Genomic DNA, 24,760 nt, shown 5'->3' with positions numbered 1-24,760 from the left:
TTGATTTGCCCATGACTCATATATTATATATAGTATAGATTAGCAGAAAAACCTTATAATCGAAGCAAAATTATATCACATGTTTGGAACAGACACGGAATTTTCAAACAGGAAAACCTACTTTATTTTCTGTTAATATTTGTATGCATTTAAAAAGTTTAAAAATATAAAAAGTATAAAGTAAATGATATATAATTAACTATATAGATCGTCAACTAGTTTTTCCTCCAACTTCTTGCCATAATGGACCATTGGTGGTACTTCGAAATCAGGAGCCTATTGGAAATACAAATCTCAACAATAAATGATCTTGATGTTGTTATATGCCTAGATTCATTGATTCATGCCTGGTATCCATTTAGACGTTACAGTCAACACACTGCATTTAAAATAACTATCAAAATGTCACAATTCGCTTATTTATATTAAACTATGATTTTCACCCCACTGGTTTTGTCACTTTCATGCATTTCCTCGAGGACATTTCGTATTGAAATACAAAGTTACAAACTATTTATCTCTCTCTCCTACTCATCCACTAACCCTACTCAAATCCTTCTTCTCTCTCCCCTCTCTTTTACTTTAATATCAGAAATTCCACCATTCTCTTAATCTCTCCTCCACCTAGAGGACATGGTATGGTTGAGGAATCTCCAATTGGAGATGCTCTGAGTGCACTACGGTTTTATTTTTCGATCGTTTCGGTCCAACTCACTAACACTTACTTCAGTTGTGTTCAGTCAATTTAGTGTTAATGCACCAAAGTACCTTTAAATTTAATAGAAGTAGAAATACTTGAGCCACTCTAGACAAAATAGTAGCTTACTCTTATTATAATTATGGAAGTAAACGAGCAGAGCTCCTTTGAGTTGTAGCAGTAGAAGCTCGAAATGAACTCGTATAAAGCTAAATTAGTTAAAAATCATGAGGCCAAGTATTATGAAACTTGGTTACGCCCCTAATCAAATCATTCCACCAACACCAAAGTTGTTCAAGTAATTAAAAGCAACACATAAGCATCAAAAACAAAAATCAACAATAAATCGTTAGTGAAATTCCTTGAGCAAATATATCATAATCCAACTATACTCATGAACATCAAACATATTACCCCTTTTACAAACAAAAACTTGTCAATGCAGGTACATAAGAGTCGTTTTTGGAACCGCACCTGTAACCGCTTCTTTCTTCTCTCCTTGTTTAAAGATGATGACAGTAGGGATGCTTCTTATACCATATTTGGTTGCTGCAATTGAAGGACTCTCATCAGTATTATTAACAAGTGGGTTTGTCTGTGTACTCTTTTGCCAGCTCATCAATGATTGGGTGTATCATGCGACCAGACAAACTCAACCAGCACAGGTAGATTAGATTCAAGAACAAGCGATTGCCATGTTCCATCAGTCACTCACAAGAAGTACTGAAATCCCATAGTTATGTAAATTAATCATGATAAATTTATGAAACTGGAATTTAAATCTTCAATTCATTCAAAATGCAAAATCAAAACAAACAACATGAATGTGGTTTTAAATCGATCATTAGGTTCTTAGCATACAACAGCAATTCACGGGAAGTACTAAAATAGTAAAATGGCCCAATTAGGGTCTCCATATAACTATCAACAGTGAGATTAATCACCATAAAACTATTAAATCTTCAATTCATACACCGAACATTTTGCAACAAAACAATTACCAGTTTCACCAAAATGCAAAGTAACAACATGATGTGGAATCAAACAAAGATGAACGGATTATCATATACGAGTGCAATGTGTTTTGTGCAATAAAAGGTCCCAACTAAACTAAAGGGAAAGTTTTATGTGGTTGCATTTCGACCAACAACGTTATACAATACAGATTGTTGGGTCATCAAGAAGACATATGCGCACAAGTATTAAGTAGCATATATGAGGATGCTTAGGTGGATGTATAGGCACATGATATTAGAGCGGATACAAAACGAGGTTTTTAGGACAATATTAGGGGGTCACTAGTATTTCTATAAAATATAAGGAATGGGAGATTGAGATGGTTTCAGCATGTGAATACAGAACCCTCACTGTGGAAGGGAGGAGGAGTAGATGCAAAACTAAACTGTTGTGGGATGTGTGTATTAGACAAAACTTGCTAGACTTTCAAGTTTCACCTCTCTTAGGATACTGTCAGGGAGCATGAACACATACTTTGTGTTTACTTTATTTATGAACAAACATAAAAACATCTACTTAATGTTTTATATTTGTTTGCTTGTGTTCATTTATGTTCCTTTACGCTTGTTCATATATGCTAATTTATGTTCGTTTATCGTTGTTCAGTTATTCATCTATGTTCGTGAATTGTTCGTTTAGATTTGAAATGAACGAACATAACGAACACGAACACACTCATTTTTAACGAATGAGCATATGTGATTAAGTGTTCGTGTTTGCGTTTGGTTTGCTTAAAGGTCTACTGGAAAGTTATACAAAGTCAAAGAGTATCTGGATCAAAGTTGCAGATTGACGTAGTTTGAGGGATAACTTTTGTAATATACTCTCAAAAGATTAAAAAAGCCAAAACGATACATACAATGGCAAAACGACGAGGTGGTGCGAAGGTTCGAATCCGGTGAGTCTTTCCTGGCCCCGTCAACAATCGATCCTACGAAATTGATTTACAAATTGCACCACCATTTCATTTCATTAACGTTGCCCTGTGATTTGATTGTCTAACAATGGCGCCATCATCGACGATGACCGTGACAAATACACCAGCGAAAGATCTCGCTTACACCAATTGCGCCTATTGTTCACCGTCCGATCTCCGTCAATTCGCCCTGCCTGGATCCAATCTCGCTTTTGCTCTTGTTGGTGACGTCTTCGTTCTCTCTATAGCATATCCTTCCTTTACACTTATTTTAATAATAATAATAATAATAATTCATTGTAGTTTGATCAATGCGATGTTTAAATCTTCTGAAATTAGCTCATCCTTCATCATTATTATTGTTTCAATTAGTCAAATTCACTCTAGTTTATATGTTTTATTCATCTCTTAATATAATGTATGATATATCATATTGTTGTTTCACTTAACTGAGATAAACTGCCTACGATACCATACAAAGTGGACAAATTGCACTTAATGCTATCCAACGCCGTCATGCTAGGGTTTCTACTGGAGATTCAATATCTGTTACCAGGTAGAAGCTCTACTTATATTTACTTAATTAATTAATTAATTAATTAATTAATGTATTAGCTAGCTAGCTTTCTGTTTCTTCTCTCACTGATCATTTCTGCCCCTATCGTTGTAGGTTTATTCCACCGGAAGATTTTAACGTTGCATTACTTACTCTTGAGTTGGAATTTGTGAAAAAAGGGAACAAAGAAGAGCAGGTATATTATGAATATAGCTTAATCGCACGGCACATGATCTTCGGTTTTGAATATGTTGTGTTTGCAGGTTGATGCTGTCCTTTTAGCTCAACAACTTAAAAAAAGATTCATAAACCAGGTATGCCTCATTGACATTATGGTTTGTGCATGTGATGACAGTAACACACCAATGTTACTATACACATATTTGTTGTACAATGCAGATTTTGACATCAGGCCAAAGGGTAACTTTTGAGTATCATGGCAATGGTTATATCTTCACGGTCACTCAGGTTGCTGTTGAAGGGCAGGAAAAAGCAGCCATTGAAAGAGGCATGCTTTCTGAAGATTCATACATTGTGTTTGAGGCCTCCAATTCTAGTGGAATAAAGGTTTTCATTTTCCAGTTCTTTGCATTTATGTTTTGTTTTTTCATTTTTCAGTTCTGTAAGTTTTTTCATTATGTGCAGATTGTTAATCAACGTGAGGCTGCTAGCAGCAACATATTTAAGCACAAAGAGTTTAACCTTCAAACACTTGGTATTGGTGGTCTGAGCAATGAGTTTGCAGATATTTTTAGAAGAGCTTTCGCCTCTCGGGTTTTCCCTCCCCATGTGGCAAGCAAGTAATGTCCTATCTTTGTGTCATAAGATATAACAGTTAATAATTTACTAACTTTTTTCCATTCTATCAATGAAATGGGAATCTTTATGTATCAGATTGGGAGTAAAGCATGTAAAGGGAATGCTGTTATATGGTCCACCTGGCACTGGCAAGACTCTTATGGCTCGCCAGATTGGGAAGATGTTAAATGGGAAGGATCCAAAGGTATGCAATTATAAATTATTGGTCTTTTTATGTCATATCAGATATATATTTAAAGCTATTGCCATCCACAATGGCATTTAAGGCAGAATTTAAAGTAATTAATTTGGCTCTTAGACTCCAACAAACGCCCACAAACGTGCCACATCGTCAATGCATCCATCCTTCAAAAACATCCTTTTCCCAACCAATCCACCATCCTTCACAAACATCCTCCCATTCCAAATCATCACCACCTTTTACATTTATTTCCCTAATTTTTATCCGCATGTTGTGTTATTTAGTTTAGTAAGTTATGTATGTAGTTAGATAAAGACGGAGGGTGTACTGATATTTTGGGTACTTCAGAAGCTTCACAACTTAGTCCTCTATTTACTAATTATTTATAATATAAAATACACATTTTATATTGGTTTGTCATTTTTACTGATGCTTACAAAATAATATTACATAAACTGAAAGTTAAAAAAAATCAAATATTACAAAATTATCAGAGGGGATATGCGTTTGTTCTTGCATTATATTATGAATGTTTATGTTTGTTAATAGCAAAAAAAAAAGAATATATATATATATATATAGAGAGAGAGAGAGAGGATTTCTGTTTCAAGTTCTTTTGTATATTTTTTTCACCAGTCTCATATTCCACGGATGCTCATGGGACATCTGTGGCAACACGGGCTTCTGTGGCCAACACCACCTAGATAGTCATTAGGTTCGCACAAACGCCCATTGTGGGATGGTCATAGTTCCATCAGTTGTAAAGAACACATGATATGATTTTACATAATGCTCATGACTGCTTCTAATATTGACTTTTTTGGGTCAATTCTACAAACTAGATTGTAAACGGACCCGAAGTACTGAGTAAATTCGTTGGTGAAACTGAAAAGAATGTAAGAGACTTGTTTGCTGATGCTGAACAAGATCAAAGAACACGAGGTAGAACTGTAGACTGATAAGATTCTAGAATCTAAAACAAATTTTGTTTTGGTTCTTATACCCTTTGTTCAAATTGTTTCAGGGGATCAAAGTGACTTACATGTCATCATTTTTGATGAAATTGATGCTATTTGTAAGGTAAGTTCATTTCCAAATATTCAGTAATGAGGTCTGTAAACAAACTGAGCGTTCATCGAACTATTTGTTTAGTTTGGTGGGAAGTTCGTTTTGTTAATAAACGGACGGACATGACCTAAAAATTTAGTTCATTTAGTGGGCGAACATGAACAAGAAAACCCTGTTCGTTTAATTGGTTGTGTTGTATCGTTTGTTCGGGTACAGTTAAAGAACGAACACAAACATGCTTTGTTTATGTTCAGTTAGTTACAAGCCTGTCAGTAATTCTTTCTTCCTTTTGTAACCTGCGTTTTTTTTTGGCATCCGCAGTCTAGAGGTTCAACTAGGGACGGTACAGGAGTGCATGATAGCATTGTCAATCAGCTTCTTACAAAGGTTGGAATTTATAAAGAACTATTTGACAATTGATATAAGAAACTGAGTTTGGAAAATATGTTATTATTATTAGATAGACGGCGTGGAAGCTTTAAACAATGTGTTACTCATTGGAATGACAAATAGAAAGGATTTACTTGATGAAGCTCTTTTGAGGTGAGTCCATTATCTGAATGCCTGTAAACGAAGCGAACGTTCGGTGAACCGTTTGGCGGGAAGTTTATTCATGTTCGCTTTTTAATAAATGAACGGACATGAACAAACTTTTTGTTCATTTGGATAAATGAACGGACATGAACACAGATCTCATTGGTGAACATTTGTTTACTTTGTTCATTTATATTTGTTTATGTTTGTTTGTTTACATTCATCTATGTTTCGTTAGTTCACATTTGGTTAAGTTCGCTTGTTTATGTATAAACACACACACACACACACACACACAAGACGGGTGCCCGCGCGATGTAGCGGGAAATACAGACACGCAATAAATTTATGGGTGTTCATTGTTCCGTTTGAAACCATGAAACCGTTTATTGGTATAGGTTGATTAATAATTCTTATTTTAAACTCAATTTAGTGTGTGTGTGTATAAATTCATATAAACTTTTAGGCCTATTACAATTTAGTATAGTTTTGTTAACTTTATTGGCCTAACAGATTGATGTTCACGTTTACTTTTAATATGTTATGTTCGTTCATCTATGTAAGTTATGTTCGTGCACCGTTCATTCATACTCTTAAGTCTTAAATCAACACGAACACATTGATTTTCTTAATGAACGGACATGAACAGGAAAACCCTGTTCGTTCAATTGTTCATGTTCGATCACTTGTTTGGTTAAAGTTAACCGGACGAACACGAATGGTATATACTTTTAAGAAATGAGCATTTACGAACATGAATACATTCATTCTTATTGAACAAACACAAACAAGAACACCTCGCTTGTTTAACTATGTGTTCCATCGTTTTTTCTGTTAAAGTCAAACGAATGAACACGAACATGCCCGGTTTGTGTTCGTTCGGTTTGTTCACACGCCTTATGATCTCTTATAAGGTATTACTGTCGTTCATTAGTATTAATCTTTCACTAACCGTTTTCTAAAACTTGCGTAGGCCCGGTCGTTTAGAAGTCCAGGTGGAAATCAGCCTTCCAGATGAAAATGGTCGTTTTCAAATTCTTCAAATTCATACAAATAAGATGAAAGAGAATTCCTTTTTATCTCCAGATATTAACCTACAAGAGCTCGGTATATTTTTCACTTGATTTTATTCATATTTATTGAAAAATCATGCTATGGTTTGATTAATTATAATAATTATTAATATAGCTGCACGAACAAAGAACTATAGTGGAGCAGAACTTGAAGGTGTTGTGAAAAGTGCGGTTTCTTATGCTCTCAATCGCCAGCTCAGTCTTGATGATTTAACTAAAACAATTGATGAGGAGAGCATTAAAGTCACCATGGATGATTTCTTGAATGCTCTTCATGAAGTTGCTCCTTCATTTGGTGCTTCCACTGATGACCTTGAACGTTGCAGGTCAAAACAATATTGACCTTTTCACTTTATGAGTAAATAATAATCTTGACTTTGTTATTGATGACCAAAATTTATATTAATCTTTTTTTGATTTGTTGCAGGCTCAATGGAATAGTTGACTGTGGTCAACGACATGATCATATCTTTAAAAGAACTATGTTATTAGCGGAACAAGTTAAAGTTAGCAGAGGTAGTCCACTTGTCACAGTTCTTCTAGAAGGCCCAAGTGGCAGGTAATTATGGTTTTTAACTTTTTATAATAATTAGTTTGAATATAATCCGTCTCTCATAGGTTCATAACTTTTTAAACGTATTTGGCTATTCGCAGTGGTAAGACCGCAATGGCAGCTACTGTTGGTATCGGTAGTGATTTCCCATATGTTAAGATTGTAAGTTTTATTTTATATTTTTTAGAATTTACAATAATTTATTCATTGCATATTATTATATGAAATCAGCAAATTTTTGACAATTGTAGATTTCTGCTGAATCGATGATTGGACTCAGTGAAGCCAGTAAATGTGCAAAAATCGTCAAGGTATTTGAGGATGCTTATAAGTCAACCCTGAGCATAATTGTTCTTGATGATATCGAAAGGTAACTAATTCACTTGTTAATATTGTACAAATGACATTTCTATCGGTTGCTAACTTATCTATTTTTTTTAATATCACTATTGCAGATTACTTGAATATGTTGCAATAGGACCTCGTTTTTCAAACTTGATATCTCAGACATTAATGGTCCTCCTTAAACGACTTCCTCCAAAGGTATCTAATATGTTCCTTGTTATTTCTGGTATATTTATAATAACACGTGAACGAAACGAAGAAACATAGATGCTTTATGCATTTTGTTATTAAAACATTCAGGGTAAAAATATGTTGGTGATTGGAACAACAAGCGAGGTGTCCTTTTTGGAGTCTGTTGGTATTTGTGATGCTTTCTCTGTCACTTACCATGTTCCTACATTAAAGACCGAGGATGCTAAAAAGGCAAGTTTCAATATTAAATTCCGTTTTGATGTTTTTAATGTTTGATTTATTTTCAATATTTGTGTTTTCAGGTGTTGCGACAACTTAAGGTGTTCTCTGATAATGATGTTGATGCTGCAGCCGAGGCTTTGAATGATGTAAGATTCTTAATCTCCTTCAACTATTTTTGCTTCAATTACCATAGAACCGCTTTCTTTGGTATACCTAAATGTCATATACAATATGACCTATCAAAGCACATGCAAAAGTCATTTATGATATGAAAAACATACTTTATTTTGAATACAACTCTTTGGTTTATAAAATTTGTATCGAAATGTTGAGAAAATAAATTAAACATAGTTGTGTATTTGGATTTAAAAATAAATACGAAAAGTTGTTAGCGAAATAAAAATTATATATAAATGAATTAAATGGGTTAAATACATTAGCTATAGACTTATAGTATAAGGGTGAAATTGAAACAAAAAGAACATGGCAAATTGTGATTGGTCAAGTTACTATTCATGGTTTGCAAATTGTTGTATATATAATTTGTGGTGGTGGCGGTGTAGATGCCAATCAAGAGGCTCTATATGGTGGTAGAGATGGCAGCACAAGGTGAATCTGGTGGAAGTGCAGAAGCAATTTACTCAGGCAAGGAAACGATTAAAATTTCACATTTCTACGAGTGTCTCAAAGATATTGTTCGGTACTAGTTTTTTCTTCTATGCACATGCATTGATTTTTACAAAGAAGGCCGGAATTTTGAATGCTGGCCTGTATTGGTTCCCGCCATTTGCTTTGAGTTATAGTTAACAAGACCTTGGTATAGTTTGGCAGCAGAGTTTAGAAAAAGACAATGTATTTGTATGTTGGTTTTAACACAGTGGCTGTTGAATTCATGCTAATTTGATTGAAGTGGTGTACCACGGATGTGAGATTCGAGAATTTAGTTTTGGAGGGGCGTATTGTTGATCTATTTGTTTTTGTTACAAACTTTTTAATTAACTATCATAATTTTCTTTTAAATACTTGTATATGCATTTACTAACGCTGTCATATTATCGTTGCGAATATACTGTTCCACAACAGCTTTTAAGCAAGCTGCATAATTCTTGTCAGACTCGTCATGAGGGAGCATGCATTCTTTCCATAAACTATTGTATTGGATATCAAAGAAGCAATTTACTGAACGAAAATCTTGATTCAAAATGATAAAGCGATAGGCTACAAATACAAAAGCAAAGAAACGTTAACTACCAACTACTTGCTAGAAAATAGGAAATAACAAAAGCAATAAAAAACTAAGAAACTTGCCAAAGAATAGGAAATTTCAGTGCACGTGCATGACCAATTCTAGCTTTATTATACCAAACTCCAACTGCCTCTAATGTTACTCTAAAAGTCCCTTGACTTGGCTTACTTTTTCAATCCCTCCCTCAAACAAGACAGGGTTTTCATGTTTGTTTGCCTTTGAGAGAGCACATTCCCAACTCTTCCCTCAACTTCAGAAATACATCTCTTTTAAGAGCTTTGGTAAAAATATCTGCCACTTGATAATTAGTACCACAAAACTCCATCTCAATCTTTCCTTCCTTAACCAAATCCCTGAGAAAATGAAACTGTACCCCTATATGCTTACATCGACCATGAAACACCGGATTTTTAGATAACTTAATGGCCGAAGTATTATCACATTTGATGCTCGTTTTTCCTTGCAGTTCAACTCCAAGTTCTTCCATTAAACCTCTTATCCACATCACTTGGCATGCACACGTTGCTGCTACTACATACTCCGCTTCGGTTGACGACAACACAACTACACTTTGTTTCTTTGAAGACCATGCCACGGCAGCTCCATCCCACATAACTAAGTAACCCGAAGTACTTTTTCTATCATCTTGGTCACCCGCGAAATCACTATCGGTGTATACTTTCAGCTCACCCTTTCCTTCTCTTTTATACCAAATACCGTAATCAACCGTGCCCCTTATATACCTCATTATTCTTTTAGCCGCTGCCATATGTTTGTCAGTAGGTTTGGACATAAAACGACTAATAAAACTTACCACGAACTGCAGATCGGGCCTCGTAGTTGTAATATACATTAAGCTTCCAACCACTTGTTTGAACAAAGTCTCATCTACGGGCTCACCTTCTTCTTGACTCAACTTGCTTCCCGGTACCATCGGATTAATGACAGCATTACATTCTCCCATATTGAACCGAGATAAGACCTCCAATGCATACTTCCGTTGAGAAATATGAATGCCAGCAACAGTTTGCACCACTTCTATTCCAAGAAATACCTCATCTTCCCCAAGTCACTCATCTCAAACTCATTCTTCATTGAGTTCTTAAACTCAATTAACATCTTCTCATCATTACCCATATAGATTAAATCATCTACATACACGTTCACATATATCACCTTCCCTTCGGATTCTTTAAAAAATAATGTGTACTCCGATTTGCTTCTTTTAAAACCTTCATCAACAAAGTACTTCTCAATTCGGTTAAACCAAGCTCTCGGAGCTTGCTTTAACCCATACAACGTTTTCTTCAATTTATACACTTTCATCTCTTCCCCCTTAACCACATATCCCATCGGTTGTTGAACGTAAACTTCTTCATCAAGCTTTCCATGCAGAAAGGCCGATTTTACGTCCATTTGATATATGTTCCAACCTCTTTGAGCCGCGATTGCTATCATCATTCGTATGGTATCCATCCTTGCCACCGGAGCATAGATTTCTAAATAATCAACACCATACTCTTGCCCGTAACCCCGTGCTACCAATCTTGCCTTATGTTTGTCGATCTCTCCTTTCTCATTCAACTTAGTTTTGAACACCCATTTTACACCAATACATTTGGCATCATCAGGAAACTCAACCAAGGACCAAGTTTCATTTCGTTCTATCGCTTCTATCTCGATATCCATGGCCTTTCTCCATTTTTCTTCTTTCACCGCTTCGTCATACTTAATCGAATCTTGATCAACAACATCTTCAATCACATTCGCTTCTTCTTCATCCATTAGATCATCACCTGACAAATCATCACCCGTCACATAATCTTCCAAGTATCTCGGGGTTCTTCTTTCTCTACCCTCCCTAGCAACAACATTACTTGTACTTGGAACATTACTCATATCTAAATCTTCGGCTTCTCCTACATCCGATTCCCCATCATCATACTCTTCACCACCAATATTATAATTTCCCCAATATATTGTCTCAGCATCCTCCTTTCTGTCGTTTGTATTTCTCCAGTCCCATTCTTTATTTTCTTCGAAAACTACATCTCTAGTAACCACGATCTTCATTGTCTTAGGATCCACAAGCCTATAAGCCTTGGATTCCTCACTCACACCCGTGAGAATGCACACAAAGCTTCTGTCATCGAACTTTATGCGCTTCTCCTTTGGTATGTGAACATGGCCCAAACAACCCCAAATTCTAAGATAATCAACCGATGGCCTCCACTCCAAGCTTCTTCCGGTGTTTTATTTAATAAGGCTCGACTTGGGCTTCTATTAAGCACATAAAAACACCACACGGCTGCCTCAGCCCATAAAATTTTAGGCATGTTTTTGGCTACTAAGAGAGTGATTAGCATACCTATCACGGTTCGGTTTTTACGTTCCGCCACACCATTTTGTTGTGGTGTGAACCGTGTAGTCAACTGCCTTTTAATACCATATTCTTTAGCAAAGGTATCAAATTCTTTTGACAGTATTCTCCACCTCTATCACTCCTGAAACATTTAATAACTCTACCACTTTCAACTTCAACTTTACTCTTAAACTCCTTAAACTTCTCTAAAACTTGCGACTTTTCAGACAATAAATACACCCAACCCTTTCGGCTATAATCATCGATAAAACTTAACAAGTCCCTTTTTCCCGTGTTGGATTGAGGTGTGATCGGTCCACATACATCCGAGTGAATCAACTCCAAAGGTTCAATTGCAAGCCATTTACTTTTCTTCGGGATCGCCTCTCTTGTTTGTTTTCCAATCAAACACTTTCCACAAACTGAGTCATCCACCCGAAACTGTGGAAGATCCCTCACCATTGCCGTTCGTTGCAGATTTCCCATCCCCGTTTTGCTTAAATGACCCATTCGTTCGTGCCATAACCTTGCAATATCTTCATCGGCTACATAGTTGCACCCGTCACTCCTTTGATTCGAACCCGACCCTCTCGTTTCTTCATACAAAGGGAACATTCGGTTGGGGCTCATTCGGCTTTGAAATAAATACCCCTTTTCTGGGTGATACACCTTACATGCATCCGACTGAATCAAAAAGGATAACCCCTTTTGTTGAAGTTGCCCAATACTTAACAAACAATTTTTCAAATCGGGGACATAGTACACATCGTTTACAACGAACACCCCTCCATTAATCACCATTCGAATACTTCCTCTTCCAGACACAGCCATCCTTGTGTTGTTTCCCAACTTAACAGTGGTGGAGAATGAGTTGTCCATATTCATGAACCTTTCCCTTATTCCGCACATATGATTCGAGCAGCCCGAATCTAAAAACCAAATGCGGTTTCTGGTTTCTTCTCTCCTTTCGGTCTTAACCATCAACATCACTTCTTCACCCTTATCGAAACCTGCGAAATTAGCTTCTTTGGAGCCGGGACATTCATAAGAGAAATGTCCCAACTTATGACACCTGTAGCATTCTATCGTTTCTTTATTGAAAGAGCCCCTTCCACGTCCACGCCCTACCTCGTGGACTAGATCTGCCTCTTCCACGACCACGACCGGTCAAACTTTCACCATCTTCCATTTTCAAGGCTTGTTCTTCATCTTTTTCACCTCTCTTGACCTTTTGTTCGTGAACCACTAGACTACTCTGCAACTCGTCTATGGTCATCTCTTCCACATTTTTCGATTCTTCAATCGAAACTACTACGTAAGTATACTTCTCACTTAATGTTCTCAGGATCTTCTGGACAACCTTTACGCCTTCCATTACTTCCCCATTACTCGTCATCTGGTTTGCAATGGACAAAACCTTACCGAAATATTCCGGTATGGTTTCGTTATTCTTCATCTCCAACACTTCAAAGTCTCGTCTCAACTTTTGTAACATAGACCTTTTTACACGTTCATTCCCAGCATACCTTTTTTTCATCGATTCCCAGATGGCTTTGGAGGTGCTATGATCAAGGATCTGTTTGAAAGTCACCCTGTCGATGGCTTCAAACAAATAGTGTTTCACCTGCCGGTCTTTCATTCTGAGATCTTCTAATCTCTTTCTCTGGGCCTCACTTTGAGCAATTCCGACTGCTGAATTGACAATTCCAGGCTCGATTAAGTTCCACACTTGTTTTGCACGCAGCAAGTTCTCCATCATCTCACTCCAGTGTTCGTAGTGACCGTCGAACACCGGTATTTTCATTTTTTCATCACTCGTATTTGTGGAACTCTCAATCTCACGAATAGAAGGACTTTCGCTCTGATACCAATTATTGTATTGGATATCAAAGAAGCAATTTACTGAACGAAAATCTTGATTCAAAATGATAAAGCCGTAGGCTATAAATACAAAAGCAAAGAAACGTTAACTACCAACTATTTGCTAGAAAATAGGAAATAACAAAAGCAATAACAAACTAAGAAACTAGCTAAAGAATAGGAAATTCCACTGCACGTGCATGACCAATTCTAGCTTTATTATACCAAACTCCAATTGCCTCCAATGTTACTCTAATAGTCCCTTGACTTAGCTTGCTATTTCATAAACGTATGTTTGGTCCTTGTCTATAATCTCTTCTATCATCGGGTATGTTGTGTAGTTTTCTTTCACCATCTAGTCATTGCGGCGTGGTTTGCCTAAGCATACGGGTGTAGGAACCATGGAGTGTTGATTCATGTTGCACTTGGCTTGACGTGCAGCAGGCAATCATATTAGGTGGGAGGGATTTTAATTTTCAAATGAACACGCCGTTTGTAGTCGTAAGGAATAAACCAACATGAAATAATAAACTCTAAATTCATTAATAATTAAATATAAGTAAATTGAGAAAAAATAATCCCAACTTTTATGTATTGACCAATAATAATTTCACATTTAAAAATCATTACCAACGATCCAACCTTTCAACCACTATTGTGTCAATGGACCTCCGCTAAAAAACACTTAACGTCGTTAAGTTTTTTTTCTGAGTTTCAAACTGATATGTTAGGGCTTTTGATCGGAAGAAAGATACAAGTCGACCGATGTAAAACTTATCTCGAAACGGTGATTCAAATAGCTTGATTTTTGTTAATTGGAAATTCAAACACCCGAATAGAAACATTGTTTCGTCGTTTGGATTACTGTTTCGAGATAAGTTTTACATTAGTCGACTCATATCATTATTTTGTTCAAAAACACTAAAACATCGGTTTGAAACTCGGAAAAAAACTTAACGACGTTAAGTGTTTTTTTAACGGAGATCTGTTGAGATAAAAATAGTTGAAAGGCTGGACCGTTGATAGTGATTTTTAAATATGAGATTATTATCGACCAAATACACAAAAGATGAAATTATTTATTTCCAATTTTACTTGTATTAATTAATATAATGAAAGTTGAAGTAAATTATGCCTAGATGAAAAAACAAACCTCCATCCTCATGAATCAGGCCAGTAGATGCATAATATATTTTCTGTAATCAGAGTGACTCACACTCACTTTCATCTTATAAGTATTTACCTATAACACATTACCACATGGTAGTATTTTAAACAACCACAAAACCGCCTATGGAGTTTGGTTTGGTAGTCTACCGACACCACTTTCCACATATTATTTTACATCAGATCTCTCCACGTGGACACGACGGAATAGTTTAGTCTGCCGGTTTCCACCAATCCCTTCCGGCCGGCAGTCGGCAAGTTGCCATTAATAAACCCAACACCACACTCCCATCAATTTCACCCACAATTCCAATTATGGAGAATCCATTAACACCAATTACACTCAACGACTTACCGACGCATTTAATTCTCGAAATATTAACATCCGGTGGTCGATTGGACGGTGCGGATCTCGTGTGTCTGGAGCTAACCAGTTCAACATTTCGAACCCCACATGAACTGGGTCCTCAAAAGTCAAAGTCTTTGGTTGACTCTGCGGCTTTCCATCTTTGCAACTCACACCCTGTTTATGTTTCCTTAAACCCCAGAGCTCAACAACAGCTTTGGACTCGGTGTAGTCATAATTGGAAAAGGGTTTTAAGATTCTTGCAGTCAGTCCACCAGTCTTCAGATATGGTTCAAACCAATGCAGGCAATGTATGTGTATTATTTCAGGGTTTGATTTCAAATTTGTTTTCATTTCGGTGTCTAATTTATGCGGGTCGATTTTAATACCCGAAAATTTGTTAAACTGCTTGTTATCAGGGTCAGATAAAAAAAACTGAATAACCCGAAACCCGACAACTTTTGGCCTTTTAGCTCGAATTCGTTAATACACGTTAACTTTCCAAATAACATAACCCGGGTTATGTTTTTGTCTTATAATATTAACTTTTGTAGTGTAAACCAAAAGTTTTTGAAAGTAACAAATGTCCAAACTAAAACTATCCGACCCAACGAGCACGATAACCGAATTATCCAAACCTGATGAATCGATTGTGATTCGGATCGGTTATGGGATACAATATGATACACAAAAAAACTTGACTAACCTGACCCAAACTAACTGAAAGTCAAATAGTCAACATGATTAGCATACCTAGTCTAATTGGTTGTTAATTTTGCATGATTGGTTGAAGATGCAAGTTAGAAGTGGAAGGTATCACACATTGCTAGTTAAAGATTCAATTGTTTACTCATGTGGTTCTAGTTTATGTGGTGTTCTTGGTCACGGTCCTGAAACAACACAATGTGTAGCGTTTACTCCGATTAAGTTCCCGTTTCGTGCGCGTGTGACACATGTTTCGGCCTCACATAATCATGCTGCTTTTGCCACACAGTCAGGAGAGGTTTGATGGTTTTCAGTTATCATACACATTATGTTATTGTGAACTTATGAAACATAAGAATTTTGCTTTTTGGTTATGAATGTTTATAGGTTTTCACATGTGGGGATAATTCGTCTTTCTGTTGTGGGCATAGTGATACGAAGCGGCCAATATTCAAGCCTAGGCTTGTTGAAGCGTTAAAAGAAGTACCTTGCAAACAGGTATGTAAATAACATGTACACTAATTGTTATATGGGCTAGCACTATAAAAAGAATCATATATTTTGTTATGTTTCACGAAAAATATTGCAGGGAAGGAAAGTATAATGGGTTTTATGATATTATTAACATTTTTTATTTATATGCTTGTTTACATGCAAAGTAGTGTTTTTGAAGCATAAACCATACATGTTTCAGGTTGCTACAGGGGTTAACTTTACCATGTTTCTAACAAAAGGCGGTCAAGTATACACCTGTGGGACCGGTGGGCACGGTCAACTAGGCCATGGTGACACCATGGACAGACCAACACCAAAACTTGTGGAACCACTTGTAACAGTTGGTCCGGTTGTACAAATTGCTGCTGGTCCAAGCTATGCACTTGCAGTCACCAGTGATGGAACCGTTTACTCGTCTGGGTCTGGAACCAATTTCTGTCTCGGTCATGGTGAGGCGCACAATGAACCCAAACCTAGACTGGTGCAATGGTTCAGGAGAAAAGGGGTTCATGTGGTCCGTGTGTCTGCTGGTGATGAACACGCGGTTGCACTTGATTCTAATGGATTAGTAAGTTTGAACCACTGTTTATAAAACATGGGTCCTCATGTTTGCTTTGGATTGATGGTTTTATAACTGAATTTCAGGTTTACACATGGGGGAAGGGTTATTGTGGTGCACTTGGTCATGGTGATGAGATTGATAAAACGATCCCTGAGCTTGTTACGAGTCTCGATACTCACATTGCTGTTCAGGTTCGTAAATCGATGACTATCTTTTGGCAAAATGGGTACAGGTCGAAGCGGGCTGGTTTAAAAATGGTCATTTTGGTTTGGGTCTGAACGGGTTTTGGAGAAATGTGCTCGGGTCAAAATGGGTCGTTTTAAAAAAATGATGGTTTTGTTCGGGATGGAACGGGTTTTGCAAAATGGGTCGTTTTAAAACTTGGTAATTTTTGTCTCGGGGATGAATGAGTTGTGCACAGATGGGTATGAATCGAAATGGTTTGTTATAGAAAAATGGTCAATTTGGTTCGTGTCATAATGGGCCATTTTAAAAATGATCATTTTTGTTCGGGCATGAATGGGTTTTGCACAAATGGGTATGAATCGAAACAGGTCGTTTTAAAAAAATGATCAATTTGGTTCAGATCAGAACAAGTTTGTTATGATTATAGGTCTGTGCAAGCAAGAGGAAGACATTCGTGCTGATGGATAACGGATGTTTATATGGATTTGGATGGACGGGTTTTGGGAGTCTAGGGTTTCCAGACCGAGGTTTATCTGAAAAAGTGTTGAAACCGAGCATGCTTTATAGTCTAAAAGATCATCATATATCTCAAGTAAGCATAGGTTTATATCACTCTGTTGTAGTCACGAACCAAGGCCTAATATTTGGATTTGGAGACAATGAACGGGCACAACTCGGGCATGATAAGTTGAGAAATTGTCTTAACCCGGTTGAAATTTTGGTTAAAGAAGAAAGTGTGATCGTGAAACATTTGTAAGGTTTCATTTTGTCGTAAAGCGATTTCAAACATTTATAAGTCCAAGGGTACGTTTTTTAAAAGTTTCTTTAGTATCCTCCGTTTTTTAAGTCCGTCTCGCACAACCAAGTTAATGGTCCTGTATAAGAAGCACGATGCGTACAGTACTCCAGGAATTAGGTGAACACAAATGTGGATTTTTGATATTGAATGTACAAACAAAATTTAAAACATAAATATCTGGAGATACTATAACAAAGCAGATGCCAAGTCAAGAATAGAGACAACTAGGACACAAAAATATCATTAACCTTGTGTGTTATTTGTTTTATGCAAAAATCATCTCCATCTTTGTGCTGACCCGACACCTTGTCCAGCCGTGAATAGCCCACTAGAAGCATCCATTGACCCTCTAAACGAAGCGTACGCAACTTTGACTGATTCCGGAGCAAACTCTAATGGGAATGACTCCATAAAACATGCAGTGTTGATCCTAGTCCTCTCAAGCTCAGATTGTAGCAGCTCGGTGCTGCATCGTTGCGCGAGGGCCTAACCAAAAACACCAACAAAAACACATTCTGATCATATGATTTTTCAGGTTCATTATAGCATCATGGAATGCTATATCATTAGATAAAAGTCAAACTATAAAGAGAGGTAAAACAGTTCTTACTATGAGGTCATCTGGTGATATACACCCTCCTTGTTTGTCATCATCATCACTTATCTGTGAGCAGCTCTCAGTGGCTTTCTCCAATAGAATCCCTTGTAATGACTTGAGAGATTCACCCGCACCAGACGTGAAATACTGATTTAATATCGTTTCAAAGTATTCAAGCTGCCCACACACACACACATTAATGATCATTTCTTCTACTATGATACAGTATATATTTCTATTTATCAATCAGGGAAATATAAATGACAGAAAATAATGTTGCCAACATTTAAATGAAATTACATAAAAATGAGGCAATGGTTACATGCATAAAGTTGATTCACCTCAAGCATGAGCTGGCAGTAACCATTCGCGTCCAACGACTTAAGATTAGTGTCTTTATGTTCATGGAAAAGGCTGAGTAGCATGTCAATTAGACCTTCTACAAGAACCCCCAGGGTCTTATCAAGCAAGGGTTCACAACCAGCAAACACCTTCAACATTCATATGTAAATAGCCACAAAATAGGTCTACATGCTACAATTAATGGTCAAAAGTTATTAGTAATAAACATGTTATTATAGGAGAGAATATACCTCAGCATGGACAGTGACAAGAGTATGCATTAATTCCACAGCCGGATCACGAACACCCTGCATGGCACAAAACGTAAATGAAGCGTTCAATTGTTACTAACTGTATAACTAATAATTGACAAAGATAAAGGAAGCAAGTATATGCTGCTCACTTTTACTGCGGGTGCTCCTCCCCATTGTAGTCCAGCATCTAACAAGTAGTTCGTAGCACCGCTTCTAACATAATGTGCCTAAGACAACACAATAACCACAATTTATCAGCCTACACCATGTCATGATGCCCTTCGTGATTACATTGCCACCTTAAAGCTAATAGTACAGGGTCAATACCAAGTGTCCAGCCACATAACTACTTGAAAGTTATAATATTAATAAGAGTAAATGTATCAACTAGAGGTGACAGTATGTCCGGTTAGGCAGGTTGGGTAACAGAGCAAAATGGTTTTGGGCTAATCAAGTAAACTTTATTGTTCAGGTTGTTAGTAACAGATTTTGTCAAGTATGTATTAATGTTTTTATACATTAATTTTGTGTAATAAGATTGCAAAAACAAATTATTTAAAAATAATCAACTGTTAATATAAAATGATTTAGAAGGTTTCATGGATTAAAAAATTTTTGGTCAGTAAAACTTTTTTAGAAGAAATTAATCAAGTCATTCGAATCCAACCCAACCTTTGACTGCTTACCTGACCCGCACATTTTGGCACCTCTACCAAATTATATAGAATTCAATGCACTTAAAAGTTGCTAATTAGATTCTGAGTTGAATCACGCATGAAACAATAGTCAAATCTTGTTATATACCTTTGCAAATGTATACTCTGAAAGGACTTTCTCTTCAGCAGCAGAAAAACACTCGGTCAGTTCTTCTTTGTCCTTATCATCATCTTCCCCTCCGCTGTAAGAATTAATGTATTTTAACTATATATCTATGTATATTGCACACACGAGACACACACATGCACACAGACACAGGGCTGAGTTACAAGATAAATCATTGTTAGGCTTTTGTTATAAATACACTAACTGTTTTGGCCTTGGCCATTTTGCCACCAGTAGTAATAAAAATCCTAGTGCATTGTATGGTTGCATTATATCCACAGAAAAGAACCAAAATAAAGTACCGAGTGTACATACCTGGACTTGAGACAAATATCTTTGTACTTATTGTACATTTCACTAAAAAGATCATCTTTGCAAAATCCAATGTTACTTAAAACCATCAACAGTTGTTGGTGTGGATCAGTAATACTTCCCGGGCGAAATAAATTTTCTTCATCATGAGAATAATATCCATTTTCATAAATTGGATTGCTATTAATCTGACCAATCTGCCCTCCAATCTGCTCCATTTCACCTGATACATGCAGTAAACATGTTAAGTAGTGACTGAGACTAATACAATTGAAAATATGATCCTTTTTAATTCCATACCAGCAATACCAAGCAGACAATTAAAAAATGAAATTTTAACAGAGTCTTGAACTTCTTGAAGTAACATAACACTATCTTCAGATGTAGCTTCATTTCTTAAAGACTTAATCATCCTGGAAAAAAAGAGTTACCAAGAGACCTGATCATAAGTAAACTCTTGACACATATTAGAAGTTACATGAATATAAAGCATAAAATCTTTGACACATATCAGAAATTACAATGTTTAGGTGAACTTTTGACTACAATAAGATTGTAAAGTTTTTTTGCCCCTTTAATAAAACATGTAATCTAATACAAGATATAGGATCTTACACTTCAATCCGATCCATTGCTGACACCATAGCTTCGCGAAACTCTAATGGTAAGGAAGAAATAGCATATGGGGATTTGTTCCTTTCTAACACAGTTACTGGGACCCATGATTCATATTTTGATTTCTCGTCAATTGATGCCCTCATCCATGAACAAAGCTTTAGTATATAAAGTTTTGTGCTCTCGGACAGAAGCGCTCGCAGTGCTTCAACTGGTGCCATCAAATGTAGTTAGCGTTAGTGGTTGAGTGTTTTTATCTCTGATGGATGAGAAGGTGAAATAGAAAAGGCTGAAGTACCTGCAATTGTTGGTGCTGCTTCTTTTGCATCAAAAGTGTGACATGCTTTAGATATATCCATTAATGCATCTGTCATATATGGGCAAATGACATTTGACTCTTCAAGTTCAAGAAGTGTGCTTTGGACCTGAACAGTCAAACATATTTTGGTTGGTAAAAAGTAGATTCATATATAACACAAATAGAAGACGCGAAACTATTATCTTTATCTCAACTTCATGTCAAAGACAGTAAATGCGAGAATGATTTTCAGAAGGAACTTGTACCTTGGATTCATATGCTGATATAATATCATGTATCATTCCAGTCACAACTTCAAGAGAATGACCAAAATATCTTCCTTGTCCTTTTTCCTCACTTTTATTCTGTTCAGCACAAAATTGAAACAAATATTTAAACATTTTCAAATGCTTTACAACCTCTTATGTAGTTTCTAAAAAAAGTTCCATTATTATTTTAATAATTTAGGTTTTAAGCTTTTACCTTTCCAAATTTTCCACTTGAAACCGAAAGTGCGACTTTCCAGAAAGGTGGTATAAGTTGGATAATTACAGCTGTTAATCGCCGTATATACCTTCCTCTAAGTGCATCGAGTTCTTCCGCACCAGAATCGATTGGTTGTGAATGTAGCATACCAACATCCACCTACACAACAAAAAACTTTAATATATTATTTTTCCAAAAATAAAGTGAAATTGGCAGTTGTTTGTAAATAGAAAAGAAAATTAACTGATTCATGTAGGTCTTGTTGGATTTTCTTCCAATTTTCAGCTAACATTGCTCTTTCCTGTAACTTATTTTGCAAGCTTTCCATCCTTGCTTCATGATCTAATGTGCACTTCTCAAGTGAACATTGAATCCTGTAGTTCTGATAATCAAAAGTTACTTAGATATTAGTCTATTGTCTTGTTCAGACAATTCAATTTCACATAGCCAATCACCGGTTCTCTCACCTGTATGCTGAAATATCGCCTTACGGGATCCGACTCGGGTTCCAGCTCCAACAAAAGCCTCACAGCATTCTCAAGCTACAAAAAATTGTAGTAATTATTCAAACCATGGAATAAAATAATAATATTCTAAGTGTTTGGAAAAATCCTAAAAAAATTAGCATCAGATGACATAGAATATATTAAATAGGAAACATTAGTAGACCAGATTCTTACATCAAAATACATTGGCGTACAACTCTATTAGAATAAGTAGCTTGTGGATTCGTTTATCATCCAAACAGTTTTTTTGTTAATAAAATTAATGCATAAAGAAGTCTGTTATCCAAACTAGCTAGAGATTAATCAAGAAGATTAGAGAGCCATGAACCCAAAAGAATAATCCAAAAGGAAGGCTTACATTTGTTAGATCTATGTGCGGATCTTCCATCCACTCGTAAAGCATGCCTTTAAAGTCAAGCATTACCTTTTCAACTTCCTCAATGACCCGCTTTAGTATTCCAGCCTGAAACTTACAAAATTAATCGGTCTGTTTGAAAATACTTGGTTTCCTGCCTATGTAAAATAGTTATGTAGCTCAAAAGGTGACAGTGAATATTAAATAAAAGACTAAATGTTATTTTTGAAAAAAAAAAAGAAGTTAAGGGTTATGTACATTAGAAGGAAGAACAATTGAGTTTGCTTTCCTGTATTCTCTAACCGCCAAGTCATACTCCCCCTTACGAATGTTTGCACGGATGGTACTTGGCAAATTGAATAAAGTGCGGAACCTCTGAAGCGTTCCTTGAACCGCCCTGATTTTCTCTGCTTGAGCCTTATTAAAAGAAGATCATCATTGATTAATTTAAAATCATATATAAATAATGAATCTTTCAAACTTTAAGCCTAAACCAACCTGTCTTTCAAGTAGTGGTTCAAAAGCGCGGTTAGCCATTGAATTGATTCCTTGGATACAAGTCTCTAAATGAGAGCTTCCACCTTCAGGATCATCTTCCATCCTTTTGAGTTTTGACTCAATATCTGTATTATAATAAATACATTAAAATCTAAACCTTTTCACCTTTAAAACAAAACCTGAATCAACTTATTAAAAGTATCAACCATCAATAGTGGTTTTGCAAGAGACAAAGCAGTCAAAATTTTCTTTGACCAGTTGTTTTCTCTGCTGAGTCCATCCTTTGAGGTCAGTTTTTAAAGCCACAGTGCCAGCCTCCAAGTCTGCTGCGCTAGTAAACTGGTGTATGCGACTAATGAATAATACTGGATCAAACCTCTCCGAGAAAAACGTTAACCTCTCTGCAACAACCCGGTATTAGTATTAGGAGTACATAATTTTGACTAAAACTACATGAAAAATATTACTTCTCATAAATATATACAAGATGACAAAAATGCAAAGTGATTCTACTTTCTACTGTTAAGTCAAAAGGTTACAAATATTCTCAACATTGTTAGAGGTTCCAAGGCCACTATGTTACATGTTAATTGTTTCCAATTTATGACTGTTTCTTAGAAGACTTCCACTAATATAGGTGAACAAATGACAGCATATAATAAAAAACATATTTGTGTGTTTGAATCTCGGGATAAATATCTGTTTCACAACAATTTCTCATTCAAAGAAACACATCCAATTCAGGACCCCAGAAACATATCAAGATTAGAATTCTTTAAGAAGAGTTAACGAATACCTTTCAGTGTAATCTATAAATCTAAACAATATGCAAAACATACAACTAATGCTTCAAGATGTACCAAAAATGAAAAGTAAAAGAAGATCCAAGAACTTTCATACGAAAAACTATTTCTTGGAGGATGAATACCTCTAAGGTCTGCATCCACTACTTCGTTAGTGGAAGGATCAGTTGCCGAACGTTCAGTAATCAACCTCATTGTTCTGCTGCTTATAATTCTAGCAAAAAGAAAAGGTTACATTAGTTAATAAAAACATGAAATCAACATATCATGTGCAGGTGGACAATGTCAAGATCCAAAAAAAAAATGGGGTAAATAAAATCCAATTCATCATAACAAAAAACAGGCATTTGCACGAAATTGGAATTAAAGGTAGAGAAATCCGCTCTACCCGAGTCCTAAAGGATCTATGCACTCCATGCCACGTGGCAAGGACTGTAAATTGTTGAGCCCCTGTGTTTTTTTCCTCTCTATTTTTTGAACCACAACTACTGGAGCCGGAACTGCTTTCGACTCCCTCATCGCACGCACCCTTTGAGCAAGCTGCAACACGACCATTTCCAAAAATAAACATTTAAACTAAAGAAAGAGAGACATGAAATTATAATTGTTAAGCATATATATATTGGATTGCATATGGTACCTCATTTTCATTTACTTGCTTCCATTTAGTAGGTTCTACCCCTTCGGGGAGTTTCTCAACTTCCCCTTTATTGGGTCCGGCCTTGGGATCCATAGCAGAATCTTCATCCCCGGATGATATACTAAGCATTTCAACCTCTTCCTCCTCCTCTTCATCGGAGTCGTCAGATTCCTCCGCGGCAACCCTACGCTTGTTAGCCTTCTTACGGCTCTTTTTAGGTATTCCTTTCCCAAGCGTTTGCATGAAATTAACTACAGGTTTTTTTGCCTTAGACTTGCGTGATTTACCTTTCACTCGTTTTGGTACCTCTTCCTCATCGTTGTCGCTCAT

The 24,760-nt window shown here is 36.3% G+C and overlaps 4 protein-coding genes and 1 pseudogene across 4 annotated transcripts; 2 read left to right on the top strand and 3 right to left on the bottom strand.

Annotated features, from left to right (window-relative positions):
• The first annotated feature begins 2,718 nt into the window (after nucleotides 1–2,718).
• LOC143620114 (vesicle-fusing ATPase-like) lies at nucleotides 2,719–9,098 on the top strand. Its single transcript, XM_077091879.1, has 20 exons — nucleotides 2,719–2,896; nucleotides 3,093–3,186; nucleotides 3,301–3,382; nucleotides 3,450–3,500; nucleotides 3,586–3,753; nucleotides 3,832–3,986; nucleotides 4,081–4,189; nucleotides 5,029–5,128; nucleotides 5,211–5,266; nucleotides 5,576–5,641; nucleotides 5,715–5,797; nucleotides 6,762–6,895; nucleotides 6,977–7,187; nucleotides 7,289–7,420; nucleotides 7,516–7,576; nucleotides 7,666–7,784; nucleotides 7,870–7,957; nucleotides 8,060–8,182; nucleotides 8,254–8,319; nucleotides 8,737–9,098. Exons 1-20 carry the CDS (start codon nucleotides 2,719–2,721, stop codon nucleotides 8,878–8,880), a joined length of 2,220 nt encoding a protein of 739 aa, XP_076947994.1. The 3' UTR covers nucleotides 8,881–9,098.
• A 523-nt stretch (nucleotides 9,099–9,621) lies between these two features.
• Nucleotides 9,622–10,383, bottom strand: LOC143620113 (secreted RxLR effector protein 161 pseudogene; annotated as a pseudogene).
• Nucleotides 10,384–12,874: 2,491 nt separating this feature from the next.
• Nucleotides 12,875–13,585, bottom strand: LOC143620112 (uncharacterized). The gene has a single exon (XM_077091878.1). It carries the CDS (start codon nucleotides 13,583–13,585, stop codon nucleotides 12,875–12,877), a length of 711 nt encoding a protein of 236 aa, XP_076947993.1.
• Nucleotides 13,586–15,123: 1,538 nt separating this feature from the next.
• Nucleotides 15,124–17,859, top strand: LOC143620111 (ultraviolet-B receptor UVR8-like). The gene is made up of 6 exons (XM_077091877.1): nucleotides 15,124–15,465; nucleotides 15,948–16,157; nucleotides 16,247–16,357; nucleotides 16,554–16,922; nucleotides 17,000–17,107; nucleotides 17,530–17,859. Exons 1-6 carry the CDS (start codon nucleotides 15,124–15,126, stop codon nucleotides 17,857–17,859), a joined length of 1,470 nt encoding a protein of 489 aa, XP_076947992.1.
• Nucleotides 17,860–18,072: 213 nt separating this feature from the next.
• On the bottom strand, nucleotides 18,073–24,760 carry LOC143619951 (exocyst complex component SEC5A-like). Its single transcript, XM_077091765.1, has 21 exons — nucleotides 24,431–24,760; nucleotides 24,179–24,330; nucleotides 23,916–24,004; nucleotides 23,194–23,388; nucleotides 22,988–23,112; nucleotides 22,748–22,906; nucleotides 22,493–22,597; nucleotides 22,096–22,170; nucleotides 21,873–22,010; nucleotides 21,626–21,787; nucleotides 21,409–21,507; nucleotides 21,143–21,269; nucleotides 20,845–21,055; nucleotides 20,530–20,642; nucleotides 20,233–20,452; nucleotides 19,900–19,993; nucleotides 19,245–19,322; nucleotides 19,093–19,149; nucleotides 18,841–18,990; nucleotides 18,512–18,676; nucleotides 18,073–18,387 (listed from the first exon to the last, which is right to left on the bottom strand). The coding sequence occupies exons 1-21, from the start codon at nucleotides 24,758–24,760 to the stop codon at nucleotides 18,178–18,180; spliced, it is 3,054 nt and encodes a 1,017-aa protein (XP_076947880.1). The 3' UTR covers nucleotides 18,073–18,177.

The sequence above is a fragment of the Bidens hawaiensis genome, unplaced genomic scaffold (assembly GCF_021521415.1).
Source record: "Bidens hawaiensis isolate Kalapana, Puna unplaced genomic scaffold, B.hawaiensis_p1.1 tig00002525_1, whole genome shotgun sequence".
Classification (NCBI taxonomy): Eukaryota; Viridiplantae; Streptophyta; class Magnoliopsida; order Asterales; family Asteraceae; genus Bidens; species Bidens hawaiensis.
Note: the sequence above shows the minus strand (reverse complement) of the source record. Positions and strands in the feature narration are given on the sequence as shown.